The sequence below is a fragment of the Miscanthus floridulus genome, chromosome 1, assembly GCF_019320115.1.
Source record: "Miscanthus floridulus cultivar M001 chromosome 1, ASM1932011v1, whole genome shotgun sequence".
Taxonomy (NCBI): Eukaryota; Viridiplantae; Streptophyta; class Magnoliopsida; order Poales; family Poaceae; genus Miscanthus; species Miscanthus floridulus.
The window spans coordinates 65,839,011-65,860,592 of record NC_089580.1 but is presented as its reverse complement, the minus strand read 5'-3'; the positions used below and the strand labels follow the sequence as shown (position 1 = coordinate 65,860,592).

Below are 21,582 nucleotides of genomic sequence, written 5' to 3'. Positions count from 1 at the left end.
AAAAATCTGACAACATATATGCGACTGTTGCATGAATATTACATGGCTCAAGCAACAGAGACGGACGACTTTGGTTTTGAGGTTATTATCCGTTCGCCATATGTTTTCCATTATCCTAAAGAAGAGAAGTTCGATGTCGAGTGGGAGCGCTTGTTTCAGCTATACCAGAAACGCTCTCTCGATGTTCAAATGTTGACGCCGTGGACTATGTAAGTACCCTACACGCACGATATTACAATTAACTACTCTCAAGATAAATTGTTAACTTTTGAGCACTTTCCATGATTTTATGTAGGTGTATAGCAAAATTTTGCATTCTAAAGAACAAATGGAATTACATAGGCTTCTTGGACCCCTTGCAAGTCAATGAGAGAATATGTCTAGGCCTCTATGGATGTGACGTGGAAGACCTAAAACAGAGATTGATTGTTGTTTTCGACGAATTCACGATGAAGAAGAAAACTCACATACTTGTAGCCTACAACTACGAGTATGTGTTCTCAGCTTTTAATTTTATGCTTCTTTTTTCGTTAAGATTATTCGATAATTAGGATTCTATGATTGTAGCAACCATTTCGTCTTTATTTGTGTCAATCTTGCCAAAAATCTGATCGAGGTGTGGGACTCGAAGAAAAAACCATTTCATCATCTGGATGCACCGGTGGCAGTGTTAAATTAGTAAACGATCCTAATAACATATTATTTTCTAATCACACATACCGATTTCTAATGTTTCTCCCTTTAATGTTGCTCAATGTCCGAAGAAGACATATCGGTGGGACGTCGGTCCCATTCAAGGTTGTCGATATGGAGGGGAAGTACCTGTCACAACCGGCGGGAAACAATGAATGCGGGTTTTATATAATGTGGGCAATGCTTCGCTACATCGGTGGAAAATCGGAAGAAGCCGATAAGTTGGTGTGTATAATCACAATTTCATTTATGTCTGTTAATAATTCAATAAAATGATTTAATGTTCCTCTTTGGATATCATCTTTTTTGAACGACAGCGCAAGAAATATAACCAACAAAGACTGTTAGACATGAAGATCGTCGCACTGCAATCAGAGCTCTCAAAATTCATCTTAGCCGAGGTATTGGAAAAAGATAGAGTATTTTCTATTGCACAATCCATGAGGTACAAGGACCAGTATGGCTTAGAGCGGCTCGCCAGATTATTGTAAGAAGTCCGAGAAGCATGTGTGAAGTCCAAGAATATTTCTTTTTTATTTTGAAGGATCAAGATGTGGATAAGAACATTTGAATTGTAATCGTAACATTTGTAATGTTTAATATTGATGGACCTGTCGTCTACGTAGCGTATATAAAGCGAAACCCGATTCCACAAAAAAGTATAAATTAAAATCAATTATAAAATAATAAAATATGAATGGGCCATCACTACCGGTTAGCAACGAACCGACAGTGTTGTCTTGCAAAACACTACCGGTTATCAACAAACCAACAGTGTTGTCTTGTTCAACACTGCCGGCTTGAGTCATCAACCGACAGTGTTGTCTAGATCAACACTGCCGGCTTGAGTCATAAACCGACAATATAGGCTTGCTCAATACTGTTGGCTTGAGCCAAAAATCAACACTCTTAAAAGCAACCATTACTGTCGGTTGGGACTACAAACCGACAGTGTTGTTCAACTAACTGTCGGGTGGAGCCAGAAACCAACACTGTTTCCTGCAGATCAATGTTGGTTTTTAATAACCGGCAGTGATATCAACCCATCATCACTGTCGGTTCAAAATCCAGCAGTGAAGGAGGTTTTTGAACGGACAATGATGTCCAGATTTGAGGTAACGTATGGCAACACGGAGGAGCGATGCGGGCGATTGACGATTCGCGGAGCGGCCTCGACCCTGCAACCTGGACGGCCGAGCCATAGTCGCCTGTCCCGCACGGGGATGCTGCGGGCAGCACCAGGACGGCCACGAGAGGAGGCGCCCAGGCAGCAGCGGCGCTCCTCGGAGGCATGCAAGATTCTCGCCGTGCTCCATTCAGCGGGTAGCACAGCACGCCGCGGTGCTCGGGCGCCTGCTCCACACACATTTCCGGCCGGCGCTCCAAAGCCTCCACATCTCAGCGTCTTCCTCGCTCAACGATGCCTTGCTTGTCGTGGCCGTGTACTGCACGTGGAGGAGGCAACTGATGCAACCGTGGATGCCCACGCTACTTCAAAGTAGCACTGACTTTCGGCGTCGCCTCCTCTAAATATACACCTTACACGCCACAATGTCGCTGCTGTGGAGAAGAAGCTGAGCATGGCTCCCATGAGGAAGAAGGCAAGTAGCGCCGGCACTATGCAGCTTCCCCATGCCTCTGTGCTCCCTCCCACGCCGTAGAGCACGCCACCTAATGCCCCAGCAGCTGCTAGGGACAGTGCCATGGACGACACCCACCATATGCTCGATCAAATGACTACAAGGTTTAGCTCTCTTTAGCAGACAGTTATACTTTGCATATGAAGGGCTTCTTTATCTAATAAAACGTACTAAAGTTTCAGTCCATTTCTACGTTGAAACACCTCTCGTGCCTTTTTCTTGACTAGAAAACTTTGCTGGTTGAATTTTGCAGAATGAAAAAACACGATGTGCCTGGGCAGCACCATGTGAACTAGGAGGTACATATACTGTGTAATGCACTTCTAAAATCATTTGTGTTGATCACTTGAGATTGTATTTAATGGCATGCTTTTAAATAGTGATGACCTGTGTTCTCCGTGTGCTTTCAGACTGTTGCAGAGCTTCAACATCCGAGGAACTGCTTGCCTGATCAAGTGGTGGTTCTGTTATGACCGGCATCTCTTACATGCGACGAAGGAGCTCAGGTGGCTAGCAGGAGGACGCAAGGCTACGTGCGTACGCTGAGTTGGGCTCCAGGCCCAAATTATCGTTATATACTATTATTAGAAATATTGGTATTGTTAGGGAGTTATTTCTATTTTTAGTAGAGAAAAGAGATATAAATATTCTTGTAAGACTCTTTTGAGAATTTAAGCAGAAAACATATTGTTTTCTCGGCTGCCCAAGGGAGCCGGGAGTCTCACCATAATCCCGCCCTAACTTGCGTGTGCAAGCAGCCACGGCGCCGCCGCGCCGTCTTCCAGGCGTCCTCAAGCCTCGTCCAGCAATCACACACACATACAACCTTCGTTCCATCCCAGTGAGAGCTAGGCATCATAGCAGCTTGGTATCAGACTCAGGCACGATGACCACTGCCCCACCGAGCGCCGCTACTTCACCGCCGGTGGCCTCTGCGCCGCTGCCCTCCGCGCCGCTGTTCTCCGCGCCGCTGCCCGCGGCGTCCTCCGAGATCTCGGACGCCTCCACCAGGGGACCTCTGACCTTGGAGTCCCTGGCCGGGGTGGTTGATCAGATCAGCCGCAACATGGCCGCCATGCAGTCGGCCTTGGCGGGTCTACTTCCGCCGCCGCCCCCATCGCAACCGGCGCCTCCTCCTCCACCACCACCGCCGGCTATACCGTCTGCGTTGCAGCAGGCGCGTTTCGCCTACGGCATGCCGCAGAGCGGGACGGGGGTACCCCTCCATCTTCTTCAGTGGCCGTCCTCACCGTCCCCCGTCCCGACCTGGGCGCTGGCAGGGTTGGTGGCCGCGCCCATCTACACAACGGCCACCTCGCCTACACCGTCCGCAGCGACCGCCTCATCGCTCCCTCGGTTCCCACCTCGGGGACGTTCTACGGCGGCACGGACGGGACGCTCCTCTATGGTGGCGCTCCTGCCGCGACCGCGTCGGCGGTCCTCGGAGGCGGCAGCCCCCCGGGCGCCCTGCCCCATGCGGAAGCAGCGTTCAGTGGCGTTCTCGACCCGCCGAAATTCTACAAGCTCGAGTTTGCTACCTACGACGGCAGCGTGGATCCCCTCAATTGGCTTAACCAGTGCGAGCAATTTTTTCGCGGGCAGCGCACCTTGGCTTCAACTCGCACATGGTTGGCATCGTACCATCTTCGTGGCGCTGCCCAAACATGGTATTACGCGCACGAGCAAGATGAAGGCATGCCCGCCTGGGAGCGCTTCCGCGCGCTGTGCCAGCTGCGTTTTGGTCCGCCCACGCAGGGTACTCGTTTGGCGGGGCTGGCTCGGCTGCCCTTCACCTCCACTATCCAAGATTATTCGGAGCGTTACAACGCCGTCCTCTGCCATGAGCGCGACCTCAATGCTCGTCAGAAGGCACAACTCTACGTCGGCGGCCTTCCAGAGCACATCAAGGTGGATGTGGAGCTGCACCATCCGCAAGACTTGCAGTCCGCCATGTACTACGCGCGGGCTTACGAGCGTCGCGCGGCTGCCTTCCTGCCTACGCAACAACCGCAGCAGCAACGCGGCCTTCGTCCTCCGGCGCGCCCTGGGCTCCATACACCACCCAGACCGGGGGCAACTCCATCTGCGGGGGCCGGTCAGCAGGGCCAGCAGCCGGCCGTGCCTACACATCTAGGGCAGCCGCGGTTCCGCCGGCTGTCATCGGCTGAGCAACAGGAACAGCGTCGCCAGGGCCTCTGCTTCAACTGCGACGAGCCGTACGTCCGCAGACATGTTTGTCAACGCTTGTTCTACTTGGAGAACGACGACTACGTCGACGCCAAGATTCCGGCCGAGGTCGCCGCGGCTGCGGTGTTACGGGAGGAGCCCGCCGTCGCCCCTGTCCTGGAGCCCGCGGACGACGCGCCGTCCGCAGGGGCACACCCCACCGTGTCCCTGTACGCGCTCGCGGGCGTTTGGCCCAAGAACGCCATGCTGCTGCACGCGACAGTGCGCGGCCACCATCTGGTGGCTCTCCTCGACTTCGGCTCGACGACTAACTTCCTCAACGCCGACCTCTTCAGTCGTCTGTAGATGCCCTCCGTTCCGCATCCATCGCTGCGAGTGCTCGTGGCCAACGGCGATCGTGTGCCTTGCCACGGCCTAGCCAGTGACGTCACCCTGACCATCGGCACCAAGGAGTTTTCCATCAGCTGCTTTGGCATTAGTCTCGGCGAGTTCGACCTCATCCTGGGGTTCGAATTCCTGAAGACCCTCGGCCCTATTCTATGGGACTGCGCGAACCTCTCCATGGCCTTCACGCGAGCCAGATGCCACATCCTGTGGAAGGGCCTGGGCTCCCCCTGCGACGACACCAGGGAGCCCAAGGTCCGGGCGGTCTGCACTTCTTCCGACCAGCCCCTCTTGGATCGGCTATTGCTCTAGTTCGGCTCGGTCTTCGACGAGCCGCGCGGCCTGCCACCGGCGCGCCGCTACGACCACCGGATTCACCTCCTTCCGGGCACCGCTCTAGTTGCCGTCCGCCCCTACCGCTACCCGCAGCTCCAGAAGGACGAGTTGGAGCGGCAATGTGCCGCTATGCTGGACCAGGGGATCATTCGTCCTAGCACATCTCCGTTCTCCGCCCCAGTTCTCCTTGTTCGCAAGGCGGACAACTCCTGGAGGTTCTGCATCGACTATCGCGCCCTCAACACGAAGACCTCCAAGGACAAGTTCCCCATCCCGGTGGTGGAGGAGCTCCTCGACGAGCTCCACGGCGCCCACTACTTCACCAAGCTGGACTTACGTTCCGGCTACCACCAGGTGCGGATGCACCCAGACGACATCAGCAAGACGACCTTCCGCACGCACCAGGGCCACTACGAGTTCTTGGTGATGCCTTTTGGCCTCTCCAATGCCCCGGCCACGTTCCAGGTGCTGATGAACGACGTCCTCCGCCCATATCTCCGTAGGTTCGTGCTGGTGTTTTTCGATGATATCCTGATCTATAGTTCCTCCTGGGCGGAACACCTGCAGCACATCATCGTCGTCCTCAACGCTCTTCACGCCCACCGCCTGCACCTCAAACATTCCAAGTGTTCGTTTGGGGCCTCCTCCGTTGCCTACCTGGGCCATGTCATCTCTGCAGCAGGCGTCGCCATGGACGCCGACAAGATCGCGGCGGTTGCCTCTTGACCCGTGTCGCGGTCTGCTCGGGCGCTGCGGGGTTTCTTGGGCCTCGCCGGCTACTACCGGAAATTCATCCAGGACTTCGGGATCATCGCGGTGCCCCTAACGCGTCTCTTGCAGCGAGACGCGTTTTCCTGGGACGACGAGGCCGCCGCGGCCTTCCAAGCGCTCAAGGGCGCCCTCACTACGGGGCCAGTCCTGCAGATGCCCGACTTCGATAGGCTCTTCACGGTGGACAGTGACGCCTCGGGTGCGGGGTTCGGCGCCGTCCTACATCAGGGCACCGGGCCCCTCGCCTTCTTCAGCCATCCGTTTGCCGCTTGCCACCTCAAGCTTGCTGCTTATGAGCGCGAGCTTATTGGGGTGGTGCAGGCTGTGCGGCATTGGCGGCCTTATTTGTGGGGGCGCCACTTCCTCGTACGCATGGACCACTTCAGTCTCAAGTACTTGCTAGACCAGCGCCTGTCGACAGTGCCGCAACATCAGTGGGTCAGCAAGCTGTTCGGCTTTGACTTTGCCGTGGAATATCGCCCGGGGCGCCTCAACACAGTCACGGACGCGTTGTCCCACCGTGATGCCGAGACCGCCCCCGGGGATGACGGCAACCTACCAGTAGCTACGGCCCTCTCCGGGCCATCCTTCGCTTACCTCGACGACGTGCGCCGTGCTACAGCCGCTACTCCGGATGCTGTACTGCTGCTGGAGCGCCTGCAAGCCAGTGAGCTAGGCGCTCCCTGGCATGTGGACGGTGGCCTCTTGCTGCATGGCACATGTATATTTGTGCCTGACTCTGGTGATCTCCGGCACCAGGCCATTCAGCTCGCCCATGGTGCCAGCCATGAAGGGGTCCAGAAGACACTGCACCGCCTTCGCTTGGACTTTTCTATTCCAGGTGATCGGGCGATGGTCCAAGATTGGGTGCGTGCTTGCACTACTTGCCAACGCAACAAGACCGAATCCCTGCAGCCCGCTGGTTTGCTCCAGCCGCTGGAGGTACCGTCCCAGGTATGGGTGGATATCTCCATGGATTTCATTGAAGGGCTGCCTAAGGTCGGCGGCAAGTCGGTCATTCTCACCGTCGTCGACCGCTTCTCGAAGTACGCACACTTCATCGCGCTCGGCCACCCCTACACCGCGGCGTCTGTCGCCCGCGCCTTCTTCGACGGCATCGTCCGGCTTCACGGGTTTCCGACCTCCATCGTGAGCGATCGGGACCCTGTGTTCACCGGCCATGTGTGGCGTGACTTATTCAAGATGGCGGGCGTGACTCTGCGTATGAGCACGGCGTTTCATCCCCAGACGGATGGGCAGTCGGAGGTGGTGAACAAGGTAATCGCAATGTATTTGCGCTGTGTTACAGGTGATCGGCCTCGCGCTTGGGTGGATTGGCTCTCGTGGGCGGAGTATTGCTATAATACTTCCTTCTATACTGCCCTCCGCGCGACGCCCTTTGAGGTGGTGTACGGGCGCCCCCCGCCGGCCATCCTGCCTTATCGGCCGGGGACTGCACGTACCGAGGCTGAGGATGCTCTTCTTCGCAGTCATGACAAGATGCTGGCTGAGGTTCGTCAACACCTTATTCAAGCCCAGCAGCTTGCGAAGAAGTATTACGACGCCAACCACAGGGAGGTGGAGTTCGACGTCGGCGCGTGGGTCTGGCTGCGCCTTCTTCACCGCACGGCGCAGTCTCTGGACCCCCGTGCCAAGTACAAGCTCGGGCCACGATGGGCTGGTCCGTTCCGCGTGTTGGAATGCATTGGTCGCGTCGCTTATCGTCTTCAGCTACCCGCCGGCGCGCGCTTGCATGATGTCTTCCACGTCAGCCTGCTGAAGCCGCATCGCGGCGATCCTCCAGCGTCGTCCGGTGTTCTTCCTCCGACGCAGGATGGCCGCATCCTGCCAGACCCGGACCGCGCTTTGCAAGCGCTGCAGCGTCGCGGAGTTTGGCAGGTTTTGATCAAGTGGCGTGGCATGGCTGTTGACGATGCCACCTGGGAGCGCCTCGACGAGTTCAAGATTGTCTACCCCGACTTCCAGCTCGAGGACGAGCTGTTTTCGCAGGCTGGGAGAGATGTTATGACCGGCATCTCTTACACGCGACGAAGGAGCTCAGGTGGCTAGCGGGAGGACGCAAGGCTACGTGCGTACGCTGAGTTGGGCTCCAGGCCCAAATTATCGTTATATACTATTATTAGAAATATTGGTATTGTTAGGGAGTTATTTCTATTTTTAGTAGAGAAAAGAGATATAAGGCCTCATTTGGCACGGTTCCGGCCGGCTCCAGCTCCGCTACTGTAGTGCTACTGTAGCGCGGAGCCGGAGGAGTCCGAAATCGTGGCTTCTCCGGCTCCTCTTCTCAGTTCATTTTCTACCTCGGTTTCCGAAACGGCTCCTGCTACAGTGCTCGAACAGTGTTGCTACAGTGCTCGCGGAGGAGGAGCCGGAGCTGCGCCAAAGAGGGCCTAAATATTCTTGTAAGACTCTTTTGAGAATTTAAGCAGAAAACATATTGTTTTCTCGGCTTCCCAAGGGAGCCGGGAGTCTCACCGTAATCCCGCCGTAACTTGCGTGCGCAAGCAGCCACGGCGCCGCCACGCCGTCTTCCAGGCGTCCTCAAGCCTCGTCCAGCAATCACACACACATACAACCTTCGTTCCATCCCAGGGAGAGCTGGGCATCATAGCAGGTTCAGAGTATTGATGAGAGGTTATCTGCCCTTGTCAATTGCATACAGCAGCATGATTTTAGGACTTAGGCAAAAACAGCTTAGTGTTGAAAAATAATATAGCTTTTAGTTAAGCTGGGGGTAGTAATATATTTTGATGATAGGTAGTTATATATTAAAGGATTAGGACTAGCTTTGTTTGGGGCGACCTCAGAAGATGCTTCATCTCCCTTTACTTGCAATCACCATCTTACAAGTTTGGCCTTATATTACATTGCTTCCACGGCCACGGGTGAAGATAACTAGAAGACGAGGATGTCTGAAACCAACAATTACATAGCATATCTGATGTGTTTTTTATTACACTATGATAAAGCTAAGAAAGCAGCTTTAGTTCGAAAAAACCCCTATATTTGAGGTCCTAATAATAAAGGGAAAAATAGAAAGCAGCCAGCTATACCAACCTTAAAAAAATAAAAAACATTTTTGCTATCGTCTGGAACTCAGTATCTGAAATGATTGATAGTCTGGTTTTTCAATGCTCAAACTTGCACATTTTATCAACACCTATGCATATATCAGATAATTTCGATGATAGAACTCACAACATAAAACTTTGCAATATATCCAATAGCTCTGTTGCTGACAAATTCATTGCCGTGGCTTGGATTGTGTTAAAGATTCAGATGTTCCATGGATTTCAGTTTGCTGATTCTATTTTAGTTTTTGCCACATGGATTTCATCCCCCATATCCTAATTTAGGCATCTAACATTTCTGCTTCTGTTTGATGAAATTTCCATGGCCTAATTGCTTCTAACAGGTAGTGATGATTGGTCTATTTATCGGTTCTGTGCTCCATGCCACAACTCCATTCAGGGGCAGTGGTGGAGTCATCAAAGGCAGTGGCCAATGATCCAGCAGAGGGGGCAGCATGGTCACGCAGCTCACATTCAGCTAGCCTCTCTCCGTCGAAACTTGGTCACACTGCACTACCAATGGCAAAGCGATGGATGAAGTGGTTAGTCAGGTACACTGATTCTAACAAGCGTCAAGTTGTGACCGTGATTTGAACATAAACTCCATATGGAGTTCAGAAACGATTGAATTGTTAGAGATTGTAAACGTGTTACATTAGGACTCCTGTAACCGAACATGTTTCATGGACAGATGGACTCCTGTAACTTACTATAGATAGAATAGAACTCAAAGTTAGGAGTCCCAGTTTTAGAACTATCTATATCTGTAATTCTTGTTCTATATATAAACATGCAACCTATGGTGAGCCGAGTTAGGCAACCATAGTTACTCTATAATCTTTCATGGTTATCAGAGCCGCCTCTTCCTAGAATTCTCGCGACAAGGGGGCTGCGACCTGCTCGTAACGCTCCTCCCCGCGATCTGAAAATCTCGCGACAAGAGGGCCGCGATCCCTGCTCGTGACGCTCCTCCCGCGACAAGATGTCTTCATCCTCCGCTCATGGCGAAGGACACCCGTCCTCTCCTTTTGGACATCCGGTATCTGACAAACTGACACGGGATAACTTCGTTCTGTGGAAGACGCAGTTCCTGCCCGCTGTCCGTGGCGCCAAGGCGCTTGGTTTTCTGGATGGAACCATCCCCGAGCCGCGACAAGTCCTTGAAGCTGAAGTCGACGGCAAGAAGAAGGAGATTCCCAATCCAGAGCATGACTCATGGGTAAAAAAAGATCAACAGCTACTCAGCTACCTGGTGAATTCGGTCTCCAAGGAGGTCCTCGCCGGGATCACGACTGCAACAACCTCTGCGCAGGCATGGAAGGCGCTAGGGGCTATGTTTGCAGCACAATCAAGAGCGCGGGTTACAAATCTGCGCATGCAATTGGCCACCACCAAGAAGGGCAGCCTCACTACGACAGCCTATTTCAACAAGATGCAGAACATCAAGGATGAGCTCGCGTCAGCTGGCGTCACCATCGGGGATGATGAGGTGGTTGCTCATCTACTTAATGGTTTAGACTTTGATTATCATCCTTTTGTTTCTTCTATGATGGGCCGATCAGGAGATCTTTCACTCTCTGAATTATATTCTCTACTCATGGAGTACGATCTTCGGCTCGAGATGTATCAAGGGACCGATCAGTTCCAGTCTTCAGCTAACATGGCATCCCGCGGTCGTGGCAACCGTGGTCGTTCTGGTGGTCGACGTGGTGGAGGCTGGTTCAATTCATCGCGCAATGGACAGAACAGCAACAAAAATCAGAGTTACACCAACAATAATCAAGGCAATAGCTCGCAAGTCACAAAAAAGGCGCCCTGTCAAATCTGCAAGAAGACAAATCATGAAGCAAATCAATGTTATTTTCGCTATGAGGAAGACAATCAGTACCGTGGGCGACCAGCAGGAGCGTATGGTGTTGATACAAATTGGTATGCGGACAGCGGGGCCACTAACCATATCACCAGCGAACTTGACAAGATGACCGTCCGTGATAAATATAGTGGCAATGAACAAGTTCATAACGCCAGCGGCAAAGGTATGAGTATTAGTAATATTGGGCATACAGTTTTTCATACCCCTTCCAGTAAACTTTATTTGAACAATATTCTTCATGTGCCCTCTTCTGCCAAAAGCCTTGTTTCAGTTCATAAACTTGCCAAAGATAACAATGCTTTCCTTGAATTTCACCCTGATTTCTTTCTCGTTAAGGATCAGGAAACGAAGAGGATTTTACATCACGGTAGATGCAAAGGTGGCCTGTATCCTCTCATTCCATCGGAAGAGAAAATAGAGTCAAAGCATGAAGTCTTTGGAGTCCATGTCCCTTCTACATCGTTATGGCATAGTCGTCTAGGTCATCCTGCTACTCCCATAGTTCAGAAGATCCTTAGCTCAAATAAGTTGCCGTGTGCTAGTTCCAAGAATGTTGAGTCAATTTGTGATTCGTGTCAAAGGGCCAAGAGCCATCAACTACCTTATTCTGTTTCTAATAAAATTTCTAGTGCTCCTCTTGATCTGATTTATTCTGATGTGTGGGGGCCTGCACCCATCTCTGTTGGGAGTTATAGCTATTATGTTAGCTTCATTGACGACTATAGCAAATACACCTGGATATATTTGTTGAAGCATAAATCTGATGTCTTTCGAGTTTTCCAAGATTTTCAAAACTTAGTAGAAAGACAGTTCTCTAAGAAGATTCTTTGTGTTCAATCGGATTGGGGAGGCGAGTATGAAAAATTAAACTCTTTCTTCAAGAAAATTGGGATCACACACCGTGTGTCCTGTCCTCATGCTCATCAACAAAATGGTGCTGCTGAACGCAAACATAGACATATTGTTGAAGTTGGTTTAGCTCTCCTTGCTCATGCTTCCATGCCTTTAAAATTTTGGGATCAAGCTTTTCTTACAGCCACCTATCTCATTAATATTCTTCCTAGCAAGGTTATTGATTTTGAAATTCCTAGTACTCGCCTTTTTCATGATGCACCTGATTATAGCAATCTCCGTGTTTTTGGTTGTGCTTGTTGGCCCAATCTACGGCCATATAATTCCAGGAAGTTATCCTTTCGATCCACCCAATGTGCTTTTCTTGGCTATAGTTCCATGCACAAAGGTTTCAAGTGCCTTGACATCTCCACTGGACGCATTTATATCTCTCGTGATGTCGTTTTTGATGAAGCCGTGTTTCCCTTCTCAAAGCTCCATCCTAACGCTGGTGCCTCTCTTAGAAAGGAAATTGTTCTACTGCCTTCCTCCCTTCGAAATCCAGGGGATGATGACTGTACTGCATCTGATATTACTAATACTACTAACATACCTGCTATTTCTAGTGAATCTCCTGAGAAAATTGCAGCTCCCATGCCTATGCTCCCAGTGCTACCGGCACAAAATTGTGCACATCGCCCGGACTGCAGCTCACAGGTGGAAACGCTGTCTCCTTCCAGCTCGACGAACGGTGCTGTTTTGCCTACTACACCGCCTGGGGGAACATCAGTACCGCTGCCGACCACTGTTGCTGCGCCAGAGGAAAACAGTGCGTCGACAGGAGGGGGTAATGCGGTGGTGCCTGAGTCTCCACCTGGAACATTGCATGCGCCTGAGGAATCTTCACCTGTGACACCGCTGCATGCTACAGCATCAGGTGCACATGAATTTGTGCCACCCGGATCTTCTACAACATTTGATTCTCCAGCAGCCGCACCTGATCCTCCACGTCACCAAACACGGTTGCAAAGCGGTATTACCAAACCAAAGAAGCTATATGATGGTATGATTCGATATGGCATGTTTAGTGCTACTGGTGAACCTAATTCCGTTGATGAAGCTATCTCAGATCCAAAGTGGCGTGATGCAATGGAAGTGGAATTTCAAGCTCTAGCTAAGAATAAAACTTGGCATCTCGTTCCAAGAAAAACTGGACAGAATATTATTGATTGCAAATGGGTTTTCAAAATCAAACGAAAAGCCGATGGGAGTATTGATAGATACAAAGCTCGATTAGTTGCCAAGGGATTCAAGCAACGCTATGGCATCGACTATGAAGACACTTTCAGCCCAGTTGTCAAGATAGCTACAATTAGATTGGTACTCTCTATTGCAGTGTCAAGTGGATGGTGCCTCAGACAACTTGATGTGCAGAATGCGTTCTTGCATGGTGTTCTGGAAGAGGAAGTTTATATGAAGCAGCCTCCGGGTTTTGAGGACACTAAAACACCGGGATATATATGTAAGTTGGACAAGGCTATCTATGGGCTGAAGCAGGCGCCCAGGGCGTGGTACTCCAGGTTAAGTTCCAAATTAATCACTCTAGGTTTTGTACCGTCAAAATCAGACATGTCTCTTTTTATATATCATAGGGGTGGTACAACTATTTATATGCTTATCTATGTTGATGATATTATCGTTACAAGCTCATCACCTGCAGCGGTGACAACTCTTCTTGCTGATTTAAAAGAAGACTTTGCATTAAAGGATCTTGGCAAGTTACATTACTTCTTGGGTATAGAAGTTAAAGAAGAGTTAGATGGCATAACTCTATCTCAAGCTAAGTATGCACAAGATTTGTTGAAGCGTGTTGGAATGCTCGGCTGCAAACCCTACACGACTCCTTTATCTGCCTCTGAGAAGCTGTCGAGCTATGATGGTGTTCCTCTCAGTCCAGAAGATGCTACTCGCTACAGAAGCATAGTTGGTGCTCTTCAGTATTTAACAAATACACGGCCAGATTTATCCTTTGCTGTCAACAGAGTTTGCCAATTTCTTCATGCACCGACCTCAGTTCATTGGACTGCAGTTAAAAGAATACTTAGATATGTACAACACACCATTGGACTCAGGATGCATATTCAAAAGGTATTGACGTCATTCATCAGTGCCTTCTCAGATGCAGATTGGGCAGGTGATACAGATGATAGGCGTTCTACTGGAGGCTTCGCAATATTTTATGGAAGTAATCTTATATCATGGAGTGCTAGAAAACAGCCAACTGTTTCAAGATCTAGTACAGAAGCAGAATATAAAGCGATGGCTAATGCTACTGCAGAAATAATATGGCTTGAGCAACTGTTGATCGAACTTGGGGTTAAAGTGCATCGCACCTCAGTTCTTTGGTGTGATAATCTTGGTGCAACTTACTTATCAGCTAATCCCGTGTTTCATGCTAGAGCAAAGCATATTGAAATTGATTTTCACTTTGTGCGTGAAAGAGTTATGAGAAAACAGCTACACGTTCGGTTCATCTCTTCTGGAGATCAGGTGGCGGATGGATTTACAAAAGCCTTACCGGTTGCAAAGATGAATACATTTATTCGCAATCTCAAACTTCAAGGTGGTTAGGAAAGTTTAGATTGAGCGGGGGTGTTAGAGATTGTAAACGTGTTACATTAGGACTCCTGTAACCGAACATGTTTCATGGACAGATGGACTCCTGTAACTTACTATAGATAGAATAGAACTCAAAGTTAGGAGTCCCAGTTTTAGAACTATCTATATCTGTAATTCTTGTTCTATATATAAACATGCAACCTATGGTGAGCCGAGTTAGGCAACCATAGTTACTCTATAATCTTTCATGAATTACATGCACAACTTATATATCCTATTTATTTTTCTTCATGCAATGTTTTATGTTACCATGTATTTCTCTTTCTCCATTGAAATGCCATGATTTCTATAATATATCATTGTGATCGATCTACCACTGACAAGCTGATGTTCCATCAGAAACTTGTATTTCGTTGTCTATAAAATTTCATCAATGTTCTCCCACAAATATTGCAACGACGATGATAACTAAATTGTGTTCCCCAATTTCCCGCTTATAAAAATGGAGATATGTGTTAAAAAATATTAGTCTTGCACCATTAAATAGATACATCAATGTGTATGTAATCCTTTCTATCTATTGGAAGCAGCTACTCTGCACTGATACTTCGACATAATCGCGCAACGCGGACTGGCCTAACATAGCCAGGCGCGCGGCAACGCCGTGCTTGTTTCTAGTGGAAGACTAAGTCGGTACCGCGTCAAGTTGAGAATTTAATCTAGGTGTACAGGGTTTCACCACAAGTAACATAATTAACCGAGTTAACGCAAAGTTCGTGACTTCACTCTTGAATTATTAGCACCATGTGGCCGTATGCTGTCACCACAAACTTGGCTTTAGGGTGCCATAGCGCTTTGCTCCCCTTTTAGTATTCTCTTTGTTCCAAATTATTAGTCGTTCTAAATTTTCTAGATACATATAGTAAAAGTTATATATTTAGATATAAAGTATATCTAGATATATAACATAGGATAATGCTAAGATACGTCCTTTACCTACTAGGAGGTAATATCTTAAATAAATATGAGCTATTGATTTTTTGAATTACTTAATAAATTAAAAAGATTTTTGAGTGTGTACATTACAGGACGAGCGGGCGGGCTGGGGGTGCATGTTACCTCAAGTTTTTTTTCACGCTAGAAAAAATACACAATTTTTATGAGGATAACGTGGTAACATGGTTTACCTCGTTTTTTTCACGTTAGAAAAAATACACGCTGCTTTACGCTAACACGCGCTAGTGCAGGACTAAGCATCAGTTCCTGTTAAGAAACCCCTTTAGTCCCGGTTTCTCAACCGGGATTATGAATCTGGGACTAAAGCCCCCCTTCCCCCCTAATTTTCGTTCTGGGAACCGAGACTGAAAGTGGACCTTTAGTCACGGTTGCTATTACTAACCGGAACTAAATGGCCCCCAGACATTGCACCGGGCTGGCACGTTTAGTTCCGGTTAGTGTTTCAACCGGTACAAATGGTTCCTTTTTTCTATTTCATTCCTTTTTATTTTATGGTTTTTTAAATTTAATTCTTTTTTGTTTTGATTAGCTTTTCGTATACGAATTCTACGCTGCTAATATATGTCCACGTATAAGGTTTCGTTCGAGCATTATACATAAATAACACACTAAAATGTATGAAACTACATATATGCAAATATTTCAAGAGGTTGTACATGCATGGAATATGTACATAATAAAGTCACAAAAACATTGTACTCGTTTCCTTGGGATTTCATTCAACCCTAATCTTCGGTGGTATGTGTCGAGGACCGAATACTGGGGTACCCAAAGAGGATGAGCAAATAACCATCAAACGCTGATGCTTCCGAACAGACAAGAACACAACTACACTTCTTGCCCAAACGACTGAAGGTTGGCTCTGCCTCGCCCGACCCCTAAGGGCTGGCTCCGCCTCGCCCGACCCACGAGGGCTGGACCCTACCTCGCCCGACGTATGGGGGCAGACTCCTCCTCGCCCGACGTCTGAGGGCAGGCTCCGCCTCGCCCGACGTCTGGGGGCAGGCTTCGCCTCGCCCGGCGTCCGAGGGCTAGCTCCGCCTCGCCCAACATTAAGAGCTGGGCTCCGCCTCGCCCGACATCCAGGGGCAGACTCCGTCTCGCCCGACGTCTGAGGGCAGACTCCACCTCGCCCGACGTCTGGGGGCAGACTCCGCCTCGCCCGACGACTGAGGGCTGGCTCCGCCTCGCCCGACGTCTGAGGGCAGGCTCCGCCTCGCCTGAGACTGAGGGTTGGCTCCGCCTCGCCCGACGTCCGAGAGCAGGCTCCGCCTCACCCGACGTCTAGGGGCAGACTTCACCTCGTCCGACGTCCGAGGGCTGGCTCTGCCTCGCCCGACATCTGGGGGCAGACTCCGCCTCGCTTGACGTCTATGCGCTACTCCTTCATAACTACGCGTGCAGATAAGGCGGGGCACTCAAGTCAACCGCAATACCGAGGACCATACCCTGCACGCCTACAGGGAAGTACCATCAGGATATGACCAGACGGACGCTTTAAGCCCTTTTAGGCATGTCAGAGCCCAAACAGTGTTACGGGCGCCGACATTTATCCTAGAGTGTTATGGGCGCCGGCATTTGCCCTCGGACATGAATCCTGACGAAAACATTCGACAACCACTACGGTCTAAGAAGAAAACTCATGTCATCTACAGTAACAACGTGGGGCCTCTACGCCGTCTACTCCCCATAGGGTCATGGCTCGACACCCTGGTGCGTCGCGCCCTCCCACCGGGGAGGGACGGGACATGACCACTTGCTGAATGAAGCCATAGTACAGTCCTATTAGGATCAGCGAACGTGCTATCCCTGGCACCAACTGCCGTATCAGCAGGGTAGGCTCAAAGGAAAAGGAAGACACGGCACCTTCAAAGGACCTTCTTAGCCTCTAGTTCTTCTTCTTTCTCCCATTTTGTAATCCCTGCTCGCCCTTGATCTATAAAAGGGAGGGCAGGGCACCCCACTAAGGAGACGGATCAATTCAACACACCATGCACCACATAACACACAGCTAAGCAGCAACTGAGCTCTCAACACTTGTTCGACCTTTCCATCAGAGACTTTGGACCTGTCCCTCTCTCAACCCTTTGTACCCCCTACTATGAACCTTTTAGTGCTAATAACATGAGCAGCAGCAACAAACTGGACGTAGGGACATTCTGCCCGAACTAGTATAAACCTTGTGTCTTTTAGCACACCATCCGGGCCTAACGCGCAAAAAATACAAATTTACTAGTTGGTGTTTACTCGAAACACCGACAGTTGGAGCGCCAGGTAGCGAACCTTTGCGCGTTCTGACGTTAACATCTGGCCACGGATGGCTAGCCATGGAATCAGCTGGGTTCCGGGCGCACATGTGCGCTTCAGGGACCTAGACTTCAGTGTCACAGTGGGAGGAGAGTTGGCATTGGCTCACGCCGCCATCCTATCTCTCCCCTCCATCGGCCTCAACTACGAGAGGCTTGAGCTCTAGCTTAGTGTCTCCCTAGGACCCCAGCAGTCCAGGGAGGACCAGCACCGCCTCACCTTTTCCGACGCCAACAACATGGCATGGCTCGCCAGAGGAGAACCCTTCTCTCCGGAACACCATATACAGAGCGCCCTGACAGCGCTTTCGTTTGTTCTCCACAACGCTGCGACGACCGTTAGCCACTTTGTGGCACGATGCATGGTCCTGCCGCCCACGAACAATGAGTTCGTGGGGGTAATCGAACACATCACAGAATCTCTCCACAACCTCCTCGTAGAGGAGCCAGGGTCATCCTCGAGCTCCAACTCTAGCAGGGGGAGCCATCACCCCTCCCGAGAATGCTTCATGACAGGTACCCCCGAGGGACACATCGAAAGCATCTCCAGGGAGGAGGCTACCCAGGCGGACAACCTCGGCGATGAGGCCAAAGGGGAGACAATGGCTCCACCTCGTATGGGGGTGGAACAGCTAAAAGCTCAACACCAGGAGATCAAGGAAGCATGACTCTAGCTCGTGCAGGAATGCGTGGAGCTCGATCGGGAGATAGAGTATCGCAGAGACGGTGGGCGCGCATGCACCATGGCTCACGACGTGAACCGGAGGATCATCGCCGATGATGAAGCCCTCCCTCGCTTTGCCCGAGCAAGCCAAAACATCGCTGGCATGGGCAGCCTTATTCCATGGCCTTCCGGAGGCTGCGACGCTCGAGGATCGTCAGGCCCACCACGAGATTCACACGTTGCTCGAACGTGCGGTAGCGCAGCAGGTAGAGAGCTCGTTGTCTCAGTGACGCAAGCTTGACGCCAGCCAACACACGCTCTCCATGCATCCTGGTAGGGACGCGTCGGTCCACCAGGGACCACATAGCGGCAGGCAACACGCCATGGTCCCTATGCATCAGCGTCTCGGCCGTAACCGCGACGCACGCAGCACTCTCCATGCTCACAAGCATATCCACGGCGATCTAAGAGACGAAACCAGCCACGGCTATCATCCTCATCGCGGCAAACGCTACGGCAGAGGCAAGGACCAGAGTCTAGGCCCCGGTCTACCAGGCCCTTAGGCCTTCGCCCGGCACATCCTCAACGCTGCCTTCCCATAGAGGTACCAGCCACCAACCAACATCCCGAAGTACTCTAGGGAAACAAACCCCAAACTATGGCTCGAAGACTATCGGCTTGCCTGCCAAGCCGGTGGTGCAGATAATGATGACTTCATTATTCGCAACCTTCCACTATTCTTGGCCGATTCGGCACGAACGTGGTTGGAACACCTGTCGTCCAACAAAATCTAGAGTTGGGCGGACCTAAAGGAGATCTTTGTGTGGAACTTACAGGGCATGTACAAGCGCCCTGGAAACTAGTGGGACCTCAAGAACTATCGGCAGAAGGCCAGAGAAACCCTCTGTGGGTACATCTGGTGCTTCTCCTAGCAATGCAACGAGCTTCCTAACATCGCTGACACCGACGTTATAGGGGCTTTCCTACCCAAGACTACCTATGAGTCTTTGGTTCATAAGCTAGGATGCAAGGGCCCGCGAACCGCCAAGGAACTTCTAGACATCGCCACCAGCCATGCCTTAGGAGAAGAAGCGGTCGGAGCGATCTTTGATCGTCTTGATGGCAAGGCAAGGCGAGACGAGGGCATCAGCGAAGGAGCCTCCAACCATTCTGCCAAAAGGAAGAACAAGAAGCAACGGTGTGAGGACTCGCTCATAGCCACTGCTGACTGCAAGGGTGGTCGGAAGCCCACAGAGGGCACTCTGAACCATTTCAAAAAATTACTCAAGGGGCCATGCCCAAACCATGCTTTCCCGATCAAGCATCTGTTTAAGGACTGTAGCCTCATGCGGCGGTTCTTGTTTAGAGGCTCCAACAAAGGGGAGCACGGAAAGGATCATGCCCCCACTGTGGACGACGCTGAGGAGAAGGACGATGGTTTTCCAACACCAGATGGCTACCTCATGATCTTCGGAGGATCAGTGGCCTATGACTCCAAACATCATTAGAAGGTCGCACGCTGTGAGGTCTATATGACCAAATCGGCCACACCTCCCTTCCTCCGGTGGTCCGAGTCTGCCATAACCTTCGATCAGACCGACCATCCAGAGAGCATCCCATATCCGAGGAAATATCCGCTCGTGGTCAACCCGATCATTGGCACGAAGCGGCTCACCAAAATATTGATGGATGGAGGCAGCGGCCTCAACATCATGTATGCCAAGACACTCAACGAAATGGGCATCGACCGGACACACCTCTGCCCAACCCAAGCAACTTTCCACGGCATTATGCCCGGAAAGCTGGCCATGACACTTGGGCAGATCGATCTGCCCATTATCTTCGGGGATCAGTTCAATTATAGCATGGAAACCCTCACCTTTGAGGTGGTTGGGTTCCCCGGAACCTTCCACACCATCCTAGGATGTCCATGCTACGCAAAGTTCATGGTTGTCCCCAACTATACATACCTCAAGCTAAAAAACCAGGCCCCGACGGGGTCATCACCGGTGGCACCTCCTTCCAGCGTGCCTATGAGTGCGAGGTCGAGTGCTGCGGTCACGCCACAGCAATCGTCGCCTTCGGAGAGCTCACCACCATCAAGAAGGAGGTCACCAAAGAGGTGCCTGACACCAAGAAGTCGACTGGGTCTTTCGAACCAGTGGAGGGCTCCAAAGAGGTCCTCATAGATCCCGACAGCACCGAGGGTAAAATGGTGTGCATTGGTACCACACTTTCCTCCAAATAGGAAGGCACGTTCGTTGGCTTCCTCCGCGCTAACAGAGACATCTTCGCGTGGAAACCCTCAGACATGGCAGGCATTCCAAGGGAAGTCACCGAGCATACCTTGAAGATCTGCCTAGGATCCAAGCCAGTGAAGCAACGCCAGCGTTGCTTCGACGAGGAGAAATGTAGGGCCATCGGCGATGAGATAGCAAAACTTTCAATGGCCAGATTCATCAAGGAAGTATACCACCCAGAGTGGTTAGCCAATCCCGTTCTTGTACGAAAGAAGAGTGGGACATGGAGGATGTGTGTCAACTATACAGGTCTCAACAAGGCATGCCCAAAGGATCTGTTTCCTTTGCCGCACATAGACCAAATAGTTGACTCTACCTCGGGGTGCGAAACCCTCTTCTTCCTTGATGCGTACTCCGGGTACCATCAAATCATGATGAAAGAGTTCGACCAGCTCGCGACATCTTTCATCACCCCCTTTGAATCATTTTGCTATGTCTCAATGCTGTTCGGTCTGAAGAATGCTGGGGCTACAAACCAGCATTGTATGCTCAAGTGTTTCGGGGACCTCATTGGGTGGACCGTTGAGGCCAATGATGATGACATCATGGTCAAAACCAAGCAGGCTGACCACCTCGTTACCGATCTTAAGCAAACCTTTGCAAAACTCTGAGCCAATGGCATCAAACTCAATCCCAAGAAGTGTATTTTCGGGTCCCGAGGGGTATGCTGCTTGGCTTCATCGTCTTCGAACATGACATCAAAGCCAACCCAGAGAAAATCTCAGCCATCACAAGGATGGGCCCGATTCAGAACATAAAGGGGGTTCAGCGAGTCACAGGGTGCCTCGCTGCACTCAGCCGATTCATCTCACGCCTTGGTGAACGAGGTCTCCCCTTTATCGACTCTTGAAAAAAGCCGACCGCTTCGA

General features: G+C 50.7%; 1 protein-coding gene and 1 non-coding gene across 2 annotated transcripts; both read left to right on the top strand.

Annotated features, from left to right (window-relative positions):
• The first annotated feature begins 10,574 nt into the window (after positions 1-10,574).
• LOC136512198 (small nucleolar RNA Z247) lies at positions 10,575-10,713 on the top strand. The gene has a single exon (XR_010772999.1). It is a non-coding gene; the product is annotated as a small nucleolar RNA Z247 (small nucleolar RNA).
• A 9,624-nt stretch (positions 10,714-20,337) lies between these two features.
• Positions 20,338-20,661, top strand: LOC136458123 (uncharacterized). Its single transcript, XM_066458116.1, has one exon. The coding sequence runs from the start codon at positions 20,338-20,340 to the stop codon at positions 20,659-20,661; it is 324 nt and encodes a 107-aa protein (XP_066314213.1).
• Positions 20,662-21,582: the final 921 nt, after the last annotated feature.